This window comes from Gobio gobio, assembly GCF_949357685.1.
Source record: "Gobio gobio genome assembly, chromosome: 21".
Classification (NCBI taxonomy): Eukaryota; Metazoa; Chordata; class Actinopteri; order Cypriniformes; family Gobionidae; genus Gobio; species Gobio gobio.
This window is the reverse complement of record NC_137117.1, coordinates 40,936,680-40,957,684: the sequence shown is the minus strand read 5'-3', so window position 1 is coordinate 40,957,684 and position 21,005 is coordinate 40,936,680. Positions and strand designations below refer to the sequence as shown.

General features: G+C 43.6%; 1 protein-coding gene across 1 annotated transcript; it reads left to right on the top strand.

Annotated features, from left to right (window-relative positions):
• Positions 1–19,090: 19,090 nt before the first annotated feature.
• Positions 19,091–20,584, top strand: cUnh1orf52 (chromosome Un C1orf52 homolog; the record flags this gene model as incomplete). Its single annotated transcript, XM_079802076.1, has 2 exons — positions 19,091–19,478; positions 20,357–20,584. Coding segments are annotated over exons 1-2 (507 nt in total), but the record flags the coding sequence as incomplete, so codon positions are not given.
• Positions 20,585–21,005: the final 421 nt, after the last annotated feature.

Sequence of the window (21,005 nt, the reverse complement as noted above, 5' to 3'; positions counted from 1 at the left end):
GGTCTCAGGATTGCGTGAGAGTCATCAGGTCCAAATTTTGCGAGGAGGTCAAAAACCAGGTCCAGATCGACTGTTGGCTGCACGATTGAGCTCGCCCGAAATTCAAATGGCACAGAGCGGTGGTTGATGTACGCTACCATTGCAGTTTTATCCATCCGGACTAATACGTGCTTGTCCTGCAGAGCCAGCAGTACTATGTGGTAGATTTCCCCTACACACCTGACTTAAGTTAAACAAAGTGTCTCCAACACCTGCAAAATTATTCTCAGGTGACTCCCCCTCTGACCACATTGGTTGATGCCTAAGTGTAGCTACTCTGACCCCATAAAATGCCGAAGAATTATATTTACCTGACCCCATCAAAACCCCGCCTAAGAGCCTCACACTGAGTCGAATGAACGTCTTGTCCCTTTTTGACACTATCATTCAGGAATAAGTTCTCTAGTGTCTTGCTAACCTGAAGTGAACCAGACAGACTCCATCAAATGCCCTTGAAATGCTTTAATCGGCCAGGAGAGTTCCCATAAACAATCTCAGAGAATCTCACCCAGCAAAGAATACAGCAGTTTATATAGGATGGACATACACACACAGTAAAAATACCATGACATATTACTCATGATCATCTCTTAATTTTCCCTTTAATATGATTTTTTCAATCTGTGCAAAACAAGCATCCAAAAACTCATGGGGTTAGTAGTTCATTTGATTACTCAATATGTCATGGCCTATTATATAACTGTCTAGCCAGTATCTTCAATCTTCCACTCTTTCGACACATCAACCTTAGAGTACATTATGTTTTCAAGTGTTAAAATGTTAGGCCTGTAGGAAGAAGAAATGTTAGTTAAAGGGGTGGTAAACAACGATTTCACTATTCTAACTTTAGCTAGCGTGTAATGTTGCTGCTTGAGCATAAACAACATCTGCAAAGTTACAACGTTCAAAGTTTAAAGCAAAGGGAGATATTTGCTTTTAAAGAAATCAGTTTCTAAGAACTACAGCAAACGGCCAGTAGGCGACTACACACATTCCTCCAGGGTTGGTGACATCAACAGGCTCAATATTTACATAAACCCCTCCTCCGAGAATATTAAATAGGGGGGGGTGAGGCCATTTTGTATCGCGGCGCTGTTGTGGTATAGTTAGGCTGGAGTGTTGTTGCCGCGATGCAGAGGAAACGCTGTTATTTTCATCCGGATTGCAGGTCTGGGGTACTTGCTCTGTTCAGCCTTCCTTGGGACGGGGGTGCATTGCAGAGCGTTTAACATACAGCATGTTATATGCACGTGTGTATGAGACAGCGGGGAATCAGGCACGCGCAGGGCTCCCTGCAGCACATCTAACAGAGGGAAACATCCACCGTCTTCGCGATTTCAATGCCAGATTTGCACAACGTCAGCTGCGTGAAAAAAACACTGCCAGTGTGTGGATGCACGACGCGCGCGCTGCACATTTCACGGAGGACAACACAAACTTCCACAAACTTCGCGAGTTCAATACAGGATATCAGTGTTGTGCGTGAATGAGTTCAAAAGAACGCGTTCATTGAACACGCTCATTTTTTCGTGAACGTTGAACTGAACGCAACACATTTTTTAATAAAGAACTTGAACGTGAATTAGTTCACATTATGTGTCATGAACGGCAGACATCACTGTAAATGAACGTTGGAATTTGTTTTCCATTGAAAACTGAGTGACATCTGTTTTCTCTTTTGAAACGCAACGAGAGAAAGTTCCTCCCTCCTGTATTCTCGCTGGTGCCGCTTAAATCATGTATCACCAGACAGAAATGGTTTTGACATTGTGTGCGCAATGCATTGCGGGCAACGTAGTGTCCGGCTGAGAATAGTTGAATAGCATACTGGCTTCCGCACAACGTTACCCGTGATTAATTGCAGCAGAGCGGGGTAGGCATAGCAACGCCGCGTAGCAGGCAACGACGAGAGCGCGGAGGGCTAGAGGAGCGAGAGAGAGAGAGAGAGACAGACCAAAGACGAGAGTGAGAGAAAGCGCTGCAATTAAAAAAAAAATGGCTAGTGGAAGTTTTTTGTGCCTTTGAGTTTTGCCTTCATTACCTTCATTCAAGAGTTTTGCTCATTTCATACACACACATATGTATATATAATATCATATATATCAAATAATATATACATATTTCATATTATATATTCTTTTTTTAATTAAATGCTGGTAGATTTCATTGCACTAAGTATAGAACTGGTCTACCTTGTCTGTACTGCTGCAAGTTTCATCACCTGGTAAGAAACCCACAATTGCAGTGTCATGAGCAAATGTCTACAATGAGCAGCTTCAAGGAACGTATAGTGATTTCTAGCTCGTAGTGTGAAAAAAAGTATTTATTTGAATATCTCACGAAAAAAGTAAAATGAACTGAACTTTGAACTAGTTCAGAATTAAAATTGTGAACTTTGAACGTGAACTGTTCACTTTGAGCATGTATGAACTGAACTTGAACTAGTTCAGAAAAGCTGTGAACTGGCACAACACTGCAGGATATGCACAACGGCTTGTCCTGAAAGCTGGATTTACAAACAGAAGCTGTTTACGGGCCACAACCTGTAAGTCTGATTTATTTTGAGCCTCTCAGTTGGTTGAGGACCGAGCTCCAGTGTGTCTGGGAACCTGAATTTTTTTTTTTTTCCTCTCTCCCCTCTCCTCGCCTCAAGCTTCAGTCCATGAGGGGCTGCCTGCTTTAATTTCATTTTGTGTTTATTTATATATACACAGAGTCTGATCATCTGAATGATCTAACAAGATGGGCTGGAAAACACTAGCCAGGCCCCCAGACATCATACAAATGGCACCAGCAGAAATACAGATGCACCTGCAGAGGGGCACCGAGTTGGAGCAATGGAGACTAACCCAGTCTCCCAAAGTAGAGGCAGCAGTGTGGCAAGAAAATGAAAAATGGGCCCAACCTATATTAACATAACATTAAAGGTAACACTTAAGAATTCTGTTCCATCATGAATTAATAACTACACTGGAACAAATAAGTAATGCAGTATTAACACTCTAGTCACTACTATTAACTAACAAGAAACTATGATAAAAGCTCAGATTGTTTTGTAACTTTTTGTAACTCCCCATAATATTCTTGAGAGATCGTGACAAGACTTTGGCAGCAGAACTACTTCTAACACTGAAAACATCTCAATTAGCCACAGAACAAGTTATACGTATGCTGCGTTTCCAGTGCGACTGCATTTCGCCAGTGTAAAGAATGTTTATTTGGCAGCTACTGTTCTAAAACGTTGCATATATTCCTGCGGGCCACAGGATACTTCCTGTCAGAAGGGCCAGCACTGGCTGGATTGTATCCAATTTATTTGAAATAAAGCATGTGAGTGTGAATAACACAACATCCTCCTTTGAATTATTTTATGTACAATAACCTGTTTTCAAGGAATAGGCAAGGCAAGGCAAGGCAAGTTTATTTGTATAGCACATTTCATGAATGCACATTTTGAAAGTGGCTACTGTTGGAGCACATCTGATCTGTTCAGGAAGCTGGTTCCAGCTACGGCTGGCATAATAGCTAAAAGCAGACTCTCCTTGCTTTGAGTGAACCCTTGGTATTTCTAATTGACTTGATCCTGATGATCTGAGTGATCTGTTGGGTTTGTATTTAATCAGCATATCTGCAATGTATTGAGGTCCTAGGTCATTGATTGATTTATATACAAGTAATAGTACTTTAAAATCGATCCTAAATGTAACTGGAAGCCAGTGTAAAGACCTGAGGACTGGTGTGATATGGTCATATTTAGGGTTTTTTTGCGCACAAAAACTATTATCGCCGATTCATAAAGTTATTGTAGAGCCACTGTAGTGAGATGGACTTTGTAACGATGTCTTTAGTACCTTTTAAGGGTCTTGAGAGTGTAAAGTGCATTGTGCCAATGGAGGCCTTTCAGAGCCATCAACTAAAATATCTTCATTTCTGTTCCGAAGATGAACGGAGGTCTTACGGGTGTCGAAATACATGAGGGTAAGTAATTAATGACAGAAATTTCATTTTTGGGTGAACTAACCCTTTAATTTTGAAGAAACTGGGTTGTTCACAAGAGTGTGGAAACAATCAAAAAATTAACAGAGAATGTATTTTATGATTTAGATCCTTTACTGAAAACCAACATCACATAACTGAAGACTTTACATTGTTTTTGGAAAGATTAAATTAAATCAGCATGCTTTTAAGTGCATCTGACGGAGTTGACACAAATTAAGTTATGGAGTGAATAAATATAATTAAAAAAAATATATATATATTTAGAAATAAGCCTGTCCCCTTACATGCTTCATTATCTGAGACCTTTATCTACAAAAATACCAATTTTTAATAATGTAGTTAGTTTACATTTTTTTACATCTAAAACATGTCCCTTATCTCAAGAATCAGTGCTATATTAAACTGTAGGCTTACACTGCGAACTATTATTTAAGGCAGGGCAGGGCCTATTCATTTTATTATTCAATATGTGTATACCTGTACAATAGCACCAGGAATGCCAGCTGTCATCTGGGAAAGGCCATCCTTGAGAATCTCCAAGGTTGGCAGGAGGCTATCGTAGTAGCAATCATCTTCTTGTAGTTTATCTAATGCGGCGGCAAGAGGTCTTGACACTGCACAATATTCCTTCAGGAATCGATACTCCCACTCAGTGATGCCCTTTACACTCTAGAAAAAATGGTGTTTAAATCTCCGATTGGGATTTCTGTGATGAGAGACAAGGCGTCATGAATCGAGTTCCAGCATGTAGCAGTGGGTATGATGAGCTTTCTTTTTAGCACATCCTCAACCTGGTCTGAAGCCACAGTAGAGCGACTAGTTTTTGTCCAGAGAGCTGCACACTTGGCGAGAGCACTTCTGTAAACTGCTTTACAGTCATTGTTACTGGTCAGCCATTTCTCCAGGTCATTTTTTTAGGGTTTAGTGTATGTGATGCACAGTGCAGATGAGGCGGCTGTGGAGTGCAGGATGGGATTCAAACGTTCTAAAGGCTTTTACAAAATTGCTGCCATTATCGGTAACACAGGCTGTTACTTTATATGATAGTCCAAAGGCTGAATGAACCTGTTCTATTTCGCTAGCTATGACATCGTAAGTGTGTCTTCCTCTCACCCTCTTGCAGGCAAGAGCAGCCTTCTCGCGTTTGAAACTAATGCTGTCTATCCAGTGCACCGTCATAACATCAGTAACTTTTGTTGTTGGCGGACCAAATGTCCGCAATGGTACACGCATGATCTAGAAACTCAGAAAATGTAATGGGAAAATGTTTTCCTGTCGGACGTTGGCTTGCAAGTTGCTGGTATTTTATCTAGTATTTTTGTAAACCTGGGCGATTCAATGGTCGACAGGGGAAGCATGTGTTCTACAATGAACCCTGCAACTAGCCTGTTCATTTCTGTTTGTGTTACCTGCTGAGCTTCAAGAAAAGCTTAGCTTGTTTAGGCGGGGCGTCGGCTGCTGAGTGAGTGACACATTTTGTATTGCCATGCTGGGCTGACAAATGCTTAGACAGGTTGCTCAATGAGTTGGCAGCAGTTGAAAGACACTTGTCACAAATATTTTTGTCCTTTCAAGCAATAAACTGAAAGTAAAGTGAATATCGCCACTGGCCGAAACCCCCTGTCTCCGTCTCCATCTCCATATATATACACTCACCTAAAGGATTATTAGGAACACCTGTTCAATTTCTCATTAATGCAATTATCTAATCAACCAATCACATGGCAGTTGCTTCAATGCATTTAGGGGTGTGGTACTGGTCAAGACAATCTCCTGAACTCCAAACTGAATGTCGGAATGGGAAAGAAAGGTGATTTAAGCAATTTTGAGCGTGGCATGGTTGTTGGTGCCAGACGGGCCGGTCTGAGTATTTCACAATCTGCTCAGTTACTGGGATTTTCACGCACAACCATTTTAGGGTTTACAAAGAACGGTGTGAAAAGGGAAAAACATCCAGTATGCGGCAGTCCTGTGGGCGAAAATGCCTTGTTGATGCTAGAGGTCAGAGGAGAATGGGCCGACTGATTCAAGCTGATAGAAGAGCAACTTTGACTGAAACAACCACTCGTTACAATCGAGGTATGCAGCAAAGCATTTGTGAAGCAACAACACGCACAACCTTGAGGCGGATGGGCTACAACAGCAGAAGACCCCACCGGGTACCACTCATCTCCACTACAAATAGGAAAAAGAGGCTACAATTTGCACAAGCTCACAAAAAATTGGACAGTTGAAGACTTGAAAAATGTTGCCTGGTCTGATGAGTCTCAATTTCTGTTGAGACATTCAGATGGTAGAGTCAGAATTTGGCGTAAACAGAATGAGAACATGGATCCATCATGCCTTTTTACCACTGTGCAGGCTGGTGGTGGTGGTGTAATGGTGTGGGGGATGTTTTCTTGGCACACTTTAGGCCCCTTAGTGCCAATTGGGCATCGTTGAAATGCCACGGCCTACCTGAGCATTGTTTCTGACCATGTCCATCCCTTTATGACCACCATGTCCCCATCCTCTGATGGCTACTTCCAGCAGGATAATGCACCATGTCACAAAGCTCGAAACCAATTTCAAATTGGTTTCTTGAACATGATAATGAGTTCACTGTACTAAAATGGCCCCCACAGTCACCAGATCTCAACCCAATAGAGCATCTTTGGGATGTGATGGAACGGGAGCTTCGTGCCCTGGATGTGCATCCCACAAATCTCCATCAACTGCAAGATGCTATCCTATTAATATGGGCTAACATTTCTAAAGAATGCTTTCAGCACCTTGTTGAATCAATGCCACGTAGAATTAAGGCAGTTCTGAAGGCGAAAGGGGGTCAAACACAGTATTAGTATGGTGTTCCTAATAATCCTTTAGGTGAGTGTATATATATATATATATATATATATATATATATATATATATATATAAACTGATTTCACAACTTTCACTAATAACAAGATATTTTCTTTATTTATCCTTTCATGGAAAAGCATTTTCTTCTGTGTAAATGCATTTAAATTCTTTCTATACTTCAATCTCTTAATCTTCAGCAAGAGTTTTGAATCACGTTGGCTCTCTCGCAAGAAATGAGTCACACTTTCTCTGTGTTGAAAGGCATGTGATTGGCTGTTCACTGCTGACACTTTCATGTGCACATGCTCCACAAACTCGAGAAACAGAGAAAGCTGATGATCATCATCATGGTACCAACAAAGCCGGGTTTGATTGGTTTGGTTTTGTCAACTCGAAACTAATCCTGTAACACTGAGTTTGTTCAGCTACCATCATGGTCCAGGCTCCCGCTCCGAGTTAGATTTGAACCTTCACCTAAATGGCCTATATAGGTGACACGCCACTTTCATTATCGATGATAACTTCATCAGACACAATGTGACACAGGCAATAAATAATGTGCTATTTATAGCAGTCAAAAGAGCATACCTTTACCTCAGAGCTTGTCGTTCTTCCTGTCCGCTTCTCTTTTTCATTAGGTTGTGTGTTTATGTTTTTGGATTTTATTTATTCTGTAGTTCCCTTTCGAGGGAACTCGCACTGCATCGAGACGACGCTTTGGGGATGCTCCCTTAGCATCAGCGAATCTGAAACCAGAATGCCAACTAGGCCAATCCGATTGGCGTGCGTGATGATGTCATTGTGACGGCATACCGGAAGTATAAAAGGGAGCTGGAACGTAATGGCGGTAGTTATTGCTCTTCAGCAAGCGCTATCTGTCAAACTGTCTGTCTATTTACTGTTGTATTGTCAAGTGAAAGTGTGTGTGACTGAAAAGAAATGGAAAAATGTGAGAGTGTGAGAGAGTTCAAGCAGTGTGTGCATCCTTGCCCTCGCTACATGTCGGGCTCGGATACACACCTGCTTTGTGTGCATTGCCTGGGCGTTCAGCATGCTCAAGCGGCTCTCGAGGGAGCCGCTTGTAAGCATTGTGAGAGGCTGACGCTCAGGGTGCTCCGGTCTCGGCTGGCCGCGTTTGATGAGGCCGGCCAGCCTCGTGAGCCCCGTGGTTCTGGACCCGCAGTCGCTGAGGCGGCTCGGCGTCGCAGATCATGGGGCTCACAGCGGGACTTGACAGAGGGTTTCGGGACTGCTGCGGCACTTTCCCGATCCTCCTCTGACAGTTCCGTGGATCTTCCTCCCCGTGTGGAAGCCCGCTCTGCGGCTTCTTCCCCCGGGGTGGGAGGTCCGGTGCTTGTTCTCTCTGGTTCCGAGGAGCCAGAGGAACTAGGCACCGAGGCGGGGGATGAAGCAGCAATTGTCCACCCGCCCAAGAGGAGATGGTCGAGGTGTTGACCCGGGCCGTGGCTAAATTAAAAATAAATTGGCCACAAGAGGCTCCGGAAATCCAGCCACCCAGTAGGCTGGATGACCGGTTCCTCTCCACCGGGTTCAAACACCTCGCCGGGGCCTGCCCACCGAGGTGTGCAGATCCTGGAGGAAGCCCTATTCTTCGCGTGTGTCTAATCCTCCAGTGTTGGATTATTCCAATATTCTGGGGGCACGCGAAGCGGGCTATGGGGCGATGCCTCGGGTGGAGGAGGCTCTCGCGAGCTATCTTTCACCCGACTCTGCATCGTCCCTTAAGGCTCCGGTTTTGCCCACCAAACCCTGTCGGGACACCTCATCTTTGGTGGGCAAAGCTTATATGGCGGCTGGTCGGGCTGGTGGTTCCCTGCACACTCTCTCGGTGTTGCAGGCCTACCAGGCCGATCTCCTCAAAGAGTTGGACGAGGGAGATGGTCCCTCTCCGGAGGACATTCTGGAACTGAGGAAGGCTGCAGATTTGTCTCTCCGCGTCACCAAGGAGACGGCCCGCGCTATCGGCCGCTCCATGGCTTCCATGGTGACTGTGGAGAGACATCTCTGGCTGAATCTGTCGGGTATAAAGGAGAAGGATAGAGCTTTTCTCCTGGACTCCCCGATCTCGCCTTCTGGGTTGTTTGGAGACGCGGTTAACGCCGTCGTTTCCAGACACCAGGAGGCGAAGAGACAGTCGGCAGCCTTCCACCAGTACCTCCCTCGCCGCTCTAAGCCGGGGAAGGCTGGCCCTAGCGGGCAGCCTCAGCCGTCATCCAGCTCCTCGCACCGGAAGGTGCAAAAAGAGAGCGTCGCATCTAGAGCCCCTCCCCCGGGAGCCTGGCAACAGAGGCGACGCTCTCAGCAGCAGTCTTCAGCTCCTAAGGGCGATCTTCGGAACGTCCTTCAGGCGCGGAAGGCTGCTGGGAAGAAGTCCTAGCTGCGGCAGGGCTTCAAAGAGCGGTCCCCCCCGTGGAGAAACAACCGAGGTTGTTTCCTCCACGGCGCTCTGGGGAAATCGATGTGGTAAACCCGCCGTCTATGACGCTTCGGGCCACATCGATTTCCCGCGAACGCATGCTGCACCCGCCGCCTCTGGAAAGACCTGCGGCTGGGCAGCTCGCGCGTCCGCACACGGAGAACCATTCCCAGCTACTTCCTGCCGGTCAGCCGCTTCAGGAGGTTGGGAACGGGAACCGTGCAACACCCGACGCCAGCCTCGAGAGGCTAGTTCCCTTAGTAGATTATCTCGGCACATGGAAATGCCTTCCGAATATTTCTACATGGGTCCTGCGTACTGTAGAAAAGGGTTAAAAACTGCAGTTCGGTACTCCTCCTCCACAATTCAGGGGGTTATACTGGACAGCAGTGGTACCCGAGCAGGTTCGGGTAATGGAGCTAGAAGTAAAAACTCTTTTAGCGAAGGAAGCCATAGAGCGTGTTCCTCCGCTGGAAAGAGAGTCCGGGTTCTACAGCCGGTACTTTATAGTTCCCAAAAAGGATGGAGGGTTGCGTCCGATTATAGATCTGAGGGTTTTGAATCTGTCTCTGAGGAGCTTCAAATTCAAAATGCTCACCATTCCCATGATCGTGAGTCAGATCCAGTCCGAGGACTGGTTCGTCACGATAGATCTGAAGGACGCATACTTTCATATCTCCATCCTCCCATGTCAGAGGAAGTATCTGAGGTTCGCTTTCGGGGGCGAAGTGTACCAATATCGAGTGCTTCCCTTTGGCCTAGCCCTCTCCCCACGCACATTCACGAAGTGCATGGATGCAGCCCTGGCTCCATTGAGACTTCAGGGCATCCGTGTACTGAATTATATTGACGACTGGCTCATACTGGCCCAGTCGTACGAGGTGGCGGTCCGGCATCGAGATGTCGTTCTGAACCACATAAAGTGCCTGGGGCTGAGACTCAACACGAAAAAGAGCGTGTTGGCGCCGTCCCAGAGGACAACGTTCCTCGGGGTCGTATGGGATTCGACAACGATGCGGGCACAATTGTCTCCCGCGCGAGTCGAGACCGTACTGGCGATGGTCTCAGGAATAAGGCTAGGCCACAGCATCACTGTGAAGCACTTTCAGAGAGTGCTGGGGCACATGGCAGCAGCGTCCAGCGTAATACCTTCTGGCCTGCTGTACATGAGACCCCTCCAGTGGTGGCTGAAAACCAAGGGGTTTTCCCCCAGAGGGAATCCTTTCCGTATGATCAGGGTAACGCGCAAATGCCTTCGTTCCCTAGTCATATGGAAGAAACCTTGGTTTCTGTCCCAGGGGCCAGTGTTGGGAGCGTCCTGTTGCCGGAAATCCGTTTCAACAGACGCCTCCCTCACTGGTTGGGGCGCGGTCATGGACGGCCGCTTTGCGAGGGGCCCATGGGAGGGCCGTCATTCCTCCTGGCACATAAATTGCCTGGAGATGATGGTGGTCTACAAAGCTCTCAGGAGCTTTCTCCCGGACCTCCGCGGCCAGCATGTCCTGGTACGGACAGACAATACGTCTGTCGTAGCGTACATCAACCGCCAGGGGGGATTGAGGTCGCGCTCTCTTTGCGGACTGGCGCGTCGAGTCCTCCTGTGGACCCAGGGGAAACTGTTGTCCATCAGGGCAATGTATGTCCCGGGGGTCCAAAATCAGGGAGCAGACATCCTGTCGAGGCAGGGGCTGAGGCCCGGGGAGTGGCGACTCCACCCAGAGGTGGTGGAGGCCATATGCAAGAGGTTCGGCCCAGTGGAAGTGGATCTGTTTGCATCTCGAGAGACGTCCCACTGTCCACTGTGGTTTTCCCTCACGCGTCCAGCTCCGCTGGGGCTGGATGCCATGGTTCAGACGTGGCCGAGGCTGCGTCTGTACACATTTCCCCCGATTGCGCTGCTCCCGGGAGTCCTGGAAAGGGTCCGTCGACAGGGGGTCAGTCTACTTCTGGTAGCACCCCGTTGGCCGACTCGAGTTTGGTTCTCGGATATCATAGCTCTGCTAGCAGGTCAGCCGTGGGAGATTCCTCTGAGGAGGGATCTCCTATCTCAGGCGGCGGGTACGATATTTTACCCCCGCCCGGAGATTTGGAACCTATGGGTCTGGCCCCTGAGGGGACCAGGTACATAGAGGCTGGCCTATCGGCGGAGGTGATAGAGACCTTACTCAGTTCCAGGGCTCCGTCTACGAGGAGACTGTACAGCCTCAAGTGGAATGTATTTTCCACTTGGTGCAGGGAGCGTGAGGTGGACCCAGTTAACTGCCCGGTGGCTTCAGTGCTGGAGTTCCTCCAAGATCGCTTCTCTGCAGGGCTTACCCCGTCCACACTCAAGGTGTACGTGGCTGCCATTGCGGCTTTCCACGCTCCTATGGGTGATGGGCCTCTGGGTAGGCACCATCTGGTTGTACAATTCCTCAGTGGGGCTCGGAGGATGAGGCCTGCGGCTCATTCCAGAGTTCCAACCTGGGACCTGGCAGTGGTTCTCGAAGGTTTGGCTGAGGCCCCCTTCGAGCCATTGGAGTCGGCCGAACCTAAGAACCTGACCCTTAAGGTGGCTTTTCTCCTCGCCATTACCTCTCTTAGGAGAGTGGGAGATCTCCAGGCCTTGGCAGTAACGCCGACCTGCCTGGAGTTTGCCCCGGGAGGAGTAAAGGCCATCTTACACCCTAGGCCGGGCTACGTGCCTAAGGTGCCATCAAGGGTGGTCAGGTCTTTGGTTCTGCAGGCATTTCATCCTCCGCCTCACGTGATGGCGGAAGAGGGGAGACTTCACCTACTCTGCCCGGTTAGGGCGCTCAGAGTTTATTTGGCGAAGTCTGCACAGTGGAGGAGATCACAACAACTGTTGGTGTGTTTTGGCTCACCTAGGAAGGGATTGCCTGCGTCTACCCAGACAATCAGTAACTGGATTGTCCAGGCGATTACCATGGCCTATCAGGTGCGCAGTTTGCCTTCACCTGTGGCTGTGAGGGCTCATTCCACCAGAGGCATGGCCTCTTCGGTGGCCCTTCTTTCTGGGGTCCCCTTGCAGGATATCAGCGAGGCGGCCAGGTGGGCTACCCCACACACTTTCATCAGGTTCTATAGCCTGGATCTCCCTACGACGCCTGGTGCGAGGGTGCTCCAGTCCTAGCTGTGCCCGGTCTCCGGCTTCACACTAGGGCAGGTGCTACCCTTCGGTGTGGCCTAGTGGGTACTCGTTCCCCAAAGCGTCGTTCCGATGCAGTGCGAGTTCCCTCGAAAGGGAACTGCTCGGGTTATGTATATAACCCTTGTTCCCTGGAGCGCATGCTTCAGAGCAATTACTACCGCCATTACGTTCCAGCCCCCCTTTTATACTTCCGGGTATGCAGTCACGATGACGTCATCACGCACGCCAATCGGATTGGCCTAGTTGGCATTCTGGTTTCAGATTCGCTGATGCTAAGGGAGCATCCCCAAAGCGTCGTTCCGATGCAGTGCTCGTTCCCTTTCTCAGGGAACAAGGGTTATATACATAACCCGAGCAGTTATCTGTTTGCACACAATAAAAAAAAAATCACTTTTTATACGGTCCCTAACTGGTTTTCCACACTACATTGGACATTCCGTGGACATTCGCAAGTAAGAATGCCGTTAAAATAATAATTGGCCATTTTTTTCAATTGTAAAAACGGTTGTAGCTTGACAATCATTGCTTCACAATATCATGTCGCTGTTTACAATTTGCAAACATGCATTTATTGCAGTTATATTGAGATCGCGGAAGTCTGAATGTGCGAATATAAAACCAACTTTACCGGAGTATTCGAATGGACTGTGAATAAATCGAACTTGACGTGCGATGCCGCGCTGACTGACATTTGCGCATGAATCAGTCACGCACAGAGAAATATTGTTAAAGTTAAGTTAAAAAATAAGTAAAACATTTTAACAAGCAGAATAATACAGCATCACAATGCAAATTTTTTAGCTATGTCTTTTAACAATTACAGGATTTTGAAAGACAAAAAGATGAACTTTAACATGAACCATAATTGACTTTTACATTATGTCAGCTGTCACTTAACTTTGTGCGAGGCCTTGGTGAGGTGCGAGGCCACTTGACACAGCCCTTGCGACTCTGTGTGGAGGTAGGCCTACTGTGCTACCGACTCGAACCAGTCCGGGGCGTTCACCATTGCTTTTTTTGCGCGTGTAAATGTATCTTTACAGAAGCAATGCGCGTGTGGTGCGGCGCGCTAGTTATTCCAGGCACACCTATGCGAGATGAACACTCAACTTTTCAGAATGCCGGAAGTCAAGTGCACAGCAGGTCATGTGACAAAAACAAACCGATGATCAGCTTCAGCCTTTCCGTATAACAAGCTCGGCCGAACAGGTGATCATAGCTGAACACTAGGGCAGATTTTTATTTCTCTTCTCGCAAGTCCTTTTGGAAAGGAGAAAGCAGCGCGGCCGCACTATCCACGTGTTCCACGCAAACACCCCTAATATAATGCCAATATAATCACTACTTATAGGTGTACCATAGTGATTCAGGATAAGACAAAAATACGGTTTGGAAAATGGATTCATGATGCACTCGCTCATTATATAAATTTTGTACATTTTAAATACAAAAAAGTTACGGATTTAATAATAATATTAATAATAAGAAGGACAATAATATTGTGAATAATATACATATTATTATTATTACAACAGAATAATAATTAGCATACATAGCTCTTTTTTGGTGTGTGTGTGTGTGTGTGTGTGTGTGTGTGGAGGGGTGGGGTGTGTGGGGGGGCGTTAAGGGACCTGGATAATGGATAGAGGGCGCTGGCCCAAAAAAGGTTGAGAACCACAGTGCTGCCCTCTTAAGGTTGAACGGTGGCTACTGCAGTTGAATTTTCCTATTGGACGTTGTGGTACATCGTGACGTAGGATGGTACCTCCAACGGCTCACTATCCGCGCCCCTGGCACGAGCTCCCCACGCCCTCAGGAATGTTTCCCCCAATCACACGATGAGAACGGCTTCACTCCAGTATGAACTGTCATATTACATGAGGTAGAAACATTATGAATGAAACTCACTTGACACTTGCTTTAACATTGTATTGAAGAAAATGCGGTTAAATAATGCAGTTGTCAGTACACGTCAGGCTTTTCTTGCGATATTATTGCCGCCCGTCATGTGTACAGATAATTTTCATGCATGAGACGCGCTTTCAAACCCTGACACGCAAGTGGTTGCCGCGGACGCAGATAGATTAGGTCAGTTCTCTTGCGCGGCTGCTTCACTAGCATCGTCTGCATCGGGAGTTAACGCAGTTTGAGCAGCGGCTCGCATTGATAAGGCTCCGGGTTTGTGTCTGTTACAGACAATCCACCCTCCTCCACTTCAGGTGAAGGTAGGAGAAATGACCGCTCTGTTGCAAAGCTGGCGTCACTCCAGTCATTCTCCATCTTTGCGACTCGCGAGTCAGACAGCTGTCAATCAATCCGTCACTGCGGGTCTCAGGTGCACGCCCTCCGCTCAGCTCCGCCCTCGGTTCGTCCCCTCTGTGTCCGCCGGGCTCTGCCCACTTTTCCAGCATTTTTTGAAAATTGCCAGTGGGTGGAGTTAAGCTCTGAGCAGGGGTTTAGTTACCCTTTAAAGCTCAGATTCGCGGGCCAGCGTCCATCAAACTGGATTTACAGTTGAACTATAACAAAACAACACTGCGACCGTTAAACACTTTGCCGCCTTTATAAAATTTGAATTATACTCCACGATGACATCTCATTCTTCATCTCCTGGAGGCATTGCAAAATACGTTATGGTTATTTCTCTGCCAGAAAGACACTTGTAAAATATGTTCTGCCGTTATCTCAGCCGGTCGTAACGATTCCAAGTCACACTGTATGATATCACCGTCATAAAGAACGCAGTGTTTACTAGTTCAGCCACCATTATCTGCTCATCCTGAAAGAATCCCGCGCGAACTCCCGCTCAACCCAAGTAGGGCTCGCTGCAGCCTGCGGTGGATATCCAACTCCGCCCACATCCAAGTGTGACGTCAGATATCCCGCCCTGCAGCTAATTTCATTGGTCACAGTTACGGGTAGGTTTAGAGATCAGAGTTTGGTGTAGGCAATCAGTACTTAATTCGTTACAGTGATGGGTAGGTTTAGGGATCAGTGTTTGGTGTAGAGGCAGTCTCTACTGTGATTGATATGTCCAATAAAATCTTAAAAATCGGCTGCAGGGCGGCATTGGCCTGAACTGGCCTCTGACGTCACACTTGGATGTGGGCCGGGTTGGACATCCACCGCAGGCTGCAGCGAGCCCCTTCTCGCTCAACCCCGAGTTTCCGTGTTATCATCCGCACAGCACATTCACGCCGAAGTCTGTCATTGTCCTAAAAAAGAAGCCATCTCATATCATTTCCACCTCAAACAAAGAATCATGCTGGTAAATCTTAATTATGACATCAAAATTCTAAATTATGACGACATAATTCATAATTTTGACACTACATGGCATACCAGGTCACAATTATGGCATAGCATTTAAGTAATAAATTCAACGTTTTATCAATTTCGACTTGGTACATCATAATTTTACCTTTTTGTCATGTCAAAATTCTGACGTAAAAAGATTTTTTAAAATCATTTGACTTAGTATGTCATCATTTTGACTTTTTCTGATATATTTATGACATAAATTGAAATTATTACATACTATGACATACTAGATTAAAAAGTTGAAATATCAAATACTATATATCATAATTCTGATCTTTTAAGTCATAAATTAATCAATTTTACCCTTTTGTCATAATAAAGTCAAAATTACAACTTAATTACAACTTTCATACTAGATTAAAAAGTCAAAATTATGATTGCTATAGGCTCAATTGGCTTTTTATATCATAATTATGTTTTAAGTCATACATTCAGCGTTTTATGTCCCAATCAAGTTGAAATTCTGATTTAAATCATAATTACAATTTTTTTAAAGTCACTTCAACTTTTAATGTCATAATTTTCTTCTCCTAATTAGGAGTTAGTGTCATTTTGACTTTGTATGTCAATTTGAAATATCTCATAATTATGACTTAGTATGTCAACTTTTTCTGACATTTATGACAAATTGAAATTGAGACTAGATTAAAAATGTGAAATTATGAGATAAAGTCGAAATTGACAGGCTTGTAAGTCATAACTGAGATAAGTCAATATTATGACTCATGATTGGGCTTTTTATATCAATTTGGACATGGTACATCATAATTTGACTTAGTGTGTCATCATTTTGACTTTTTCTGATATATTTGTGACATAAATTGAAATGATTGCATACTATGACATACTAGATTAAAACAGTTGAATATCCAAATTATGACTGTCATGATTGACTTTTTATATCATAATTAGGATCTTTTAAGTCATAAATTCAATGTAATTTTACCTTTTTGTCATAATAAAGTTCAAATTACAACTTAATTACAACTTTCATACTAGATTAAAAAGTCCCAATAAGAGCTAAAAAAAAATAAATTATGATTGCCAGAGGCCCAATTGACTTTTTATATCATAATTGTTTTAAGTCATACATTCAAAGTTTTGTGTCATAAGTCACTTCGACTTTTTTAGTCATTTTAAAATGTTCTTATAATTATGAGTTAGTGTCATTTTGACTTTGTATGTCATTCTTAAATCATAATTTTCATCTCATAATTTGACTTTTCATCTCAGAAATATGACTTATTTGACTTTTTCTGACATTTATGACAAATTGAAATTATGAGACTAGATTAAAAAAAATTTAATTATGGGATAGTCGAAATTGACAGGCTTGTAAGTCATAGTTGAGATAATAAATTACAAAATTTAAAATACAAAATTATGACTGTCATGACTGCCCTTTTATAATCATTTTCGACGTGGTACATCATAATTTCACCTTTTTATGCCATAATTAAGTTGAAATTCTGGTTTTAAATGTCATAATTACAATTTAAGTCACTTCAGCTTAAATTTATTTAAATTTTCATCTCATGATTATTAGTATGTAATTTTGAATTGTCAACAATTGACATACTAAGTCATAATTGAGAGATAAAAAAAGTAATGATTGACTTTATATCATAATTATGACATTTTAAGTCATAAATTCAACTGTTTATCAATTTCGGCTGAGTACGTCAATTATTTTTTGTCATAATTAAGTTGAAATTCAGAGATAAAATGTTATAATTCTGACCTTTTTAAGTCACTTTGACTTAGTATGTCATCATTTTGACTATTTAATTTATAATTTTCAAGTCTCAAATTATGACTTAGTGTGTCGTTTTGACTTTTCATCTCCGGAATATGACTCTTTCCCCCGGTTTCACAGACAATGCTTAAGCTAGTCCTAGACTAAAATGCATGTTTGAGCTGTTTTAACCGAAAGAATCTTGCACTGACAAATCTTAAAATATGTCAGTGGCATTGTTTTGTCTCAAGATGCACACCAGCAATGTTTTTTTCTTGGGCACGTTTATAAAAGTTACTTAAATGTCCTAATTGAACTAAGGCCTAATCCTGGCTTAGTCTAAGCCCTGTCTGTGAAACCGGGCCTTTATGTTATATTTATGATTAAAAGCATGGTTTTTGTTTCTTATGTGGTGGAAATGGTCATCATCCAAGAGAAGAAGTGAGTCTGCGGTCTGCAGTGTTGTCTGGACTGGCCGGTCAGTTGTGTTTGATAGATCATGTGACTCAGGACTTTATGTGCCATGACCCCTCTAACTGTGCAGAATGGTTTTGTTGGGTTTGTTGAATAAAAGCAGCTTGTGAATGGATGTGTGTTGTGTTTTGTTGCAGATGTGGAGATGGTCACCATCTGCTGCTCATTTCTGTCCACTGCAGGATAAAACCAAAACACGGACACAATCAAACTATAGCATATTAAAACTAGATAAAAACATTTGTGGAATAAACTTTAGGTTGGCTTGTAAAAATTTTACGTTTTTGTTTGGTACTTTTGATTAGATTTGATTAGACCTGATTTGATTAGCATTTTTAGGAAAAACCATAAGTCGGATCAGTTGGAAAAAAATATAGCAACAGTCTGAAGGTGTCTTGAAAAGTCTAGGAGTTTAAGAATAATAATAAAAAGCAAAGTACAATATCAGGAAACTGGCTTTTTCAAGTTCTTGATTTCTTATAGACATTACATTTTAAGATAGATAGATAGATAGATAGATAGATAGATAGATAGATAGATAGATAGATAGATAGATAGATAGATAGATAGATAGATAGATAGATAGATAGATAGATAGATAGATAGATAGATAGATAGATAGATAGATAGATAGATAGATAGATAGATAGATAGATAGATAGATAGATAGATAGATAGATAGATAGATAGATAGATAGATAGATAGATAGATGGAATGTCAGTTAACGGAGTCTAATGAGGCTCGATCTCCAACTGACAAAATTTGAATTGTCTTAGCTCATTTGAATATTCCGTCAATGAAAGTCTATGGGATTTTTCCGAGTTTTGATTAGCATTTTTAGGAATATCAGTATGTTTCCCAGTAATCATCAATGGCTGTGATTGGTCCGATCTGACGAGCGCTGTGAAATGTAACTATTAACACGTGACAAACGCAATCCACTTTAACCGCGCTCTCAATCCAGATACTTGATTTTGAAAATACATTGTTATATTGAAACATGACCACGTTGTATTTTCTTTTATTTTTGTGATCGCGTTCTTTTGGTCCTTTTATTCTGTATACAACACCGCCCGCGTTTACATCATCAGCGCGCGCCGAGTTCAACATGGCGGCCGTTGTTTAGTTGTTATTGATCTGCGGTTCCGAATAAACCCCGAAGCATTGAATCCGACGGGCTTTCGCATCTTCCTCCACCATGAGCGATGAGAAGAAACCCGAGGGCCGCAATTTCTTCATGGGTTATGATGACCTGAGCGACAGCAGCAGTGATTCGGACAGTCACGAGTCCAGTAAGAAGAGCCGCATCGAAGCGGAACCGTCCGGCTCATCCGACCCGCAGAGCCGCAAACGAGCCGCCGAACCGCTGCCGAAGCCCGACGATCTGTTCCGATCCGTCAGCAAACCCGCGTTCCTCTACAACCCGTTGAATAAAGTCATCGACTGGGACAGAAGAACCGTCAAAGCGCCAGAAGAGGTCAGTAGCCGTTACATCATGTTCCTTTTAATTATAATTAATAGTACATTTATTTAATATAACGTTACTCGCCCTTTAAATTTCTCTTCACTGACGTCATCTCAACGTATTTATTGAACTTTGTTTACATCAACATTTTATTGAATTTTAACAGATTCTATGGTGTATAATACATCAGATTAATGCGATTATTAAATAATCATATATATATATAATTATTTAATGATCGCATTATTAATTTTATTAATATTTTATAACGTTTTTATATATAAATATATTAAAAAAACGTTATAAAATATTAATAAAATTAATTAATATATCATTTAGTGCTGTCAAACTGATTAATCGCAGCTAACATGTAAGTATTTAATATAAAATAATTTGGGCTGTCAAAAGATTAATCGCGATTAATCGCATCCAAAATAAAAGTTTGTGTTTACATAATATATGTGTGTGTACTCTGTTAATTATTATTTCTATATAAATACACACACAAGCATGTATATATTTAAGAAAAAAATATTATTTTTATATATAAAACATTTATATTTATATATATTATAGATTATATAAATGTATATACAGTATATACATGCAAATATTTCTTAAATATATACGAAAGTGTGTGTATTTATATATAAATAATAATTAACAGAGTACACACACATATATTATGTAAACACAAACTTTTATTTTGGATGCGATTAATCGCGATTAATCTTTTGACAGCCCTAAAAATAATGTTATTTGTGTTGGTGTTATTGAATAATTCCGCACTTTTCAAACATATGTATTATTTATCATGCGCGTGAAGTCTTTAAATCTGCTGTGATATGGAGACTCTGGTCGTTTGACTGTGAAACTATGGGATGTTTCAGCCGCCAAAGGAGTTTAAGATGTGGAAGAACAACGCCGTTCCTCCTCCACAGACGTACGTGACGGAGGAGAAGAAGAAAGGAGCTCCCGCTGGGATGGACATGGCCATCAAATGGTCCAATGTGTACGAGGACAACGGAGACGACGCCCCTCAAGCCCAGCGCGGCCCCGCCCACTTCCTGCCAGAGGGGGAGGAGCCACAGGAGGCCGACTCTGGTAACGACCACATCTATCTATTCATCCATCCATCCATCCATCCATCCATCTATCTATTCATCAATCTATCAATCTATCTATCTATCTGTCTGTCTGTCTGTCTGTCTGTCTATCTATCTATCTATCTATCTATCTATCTATCTGTCTGTCTGTCTGTCTGTCTGTCTGTCTGTCTGTCTGTCTGTCTGTCTGTCTGTCTGTCTGTCTGTCTGTCCGTCCGTCCGTCCGTCCGTCCGTCCGTCCGTCCGTCCGTCCGTCCGTCCGTCCGTCCGTCCGTCCGTCCGTCCATCTATCTATCTATTCATCCATCCATCCATCCATCCATCCATCCATATATCTATCTATCTATCTATCTATCTATCTATCTATCTATCTATCTATCTATCTATCTATTCATCCATCCATCCATCCATCCATCCATATATCTATTCTAGG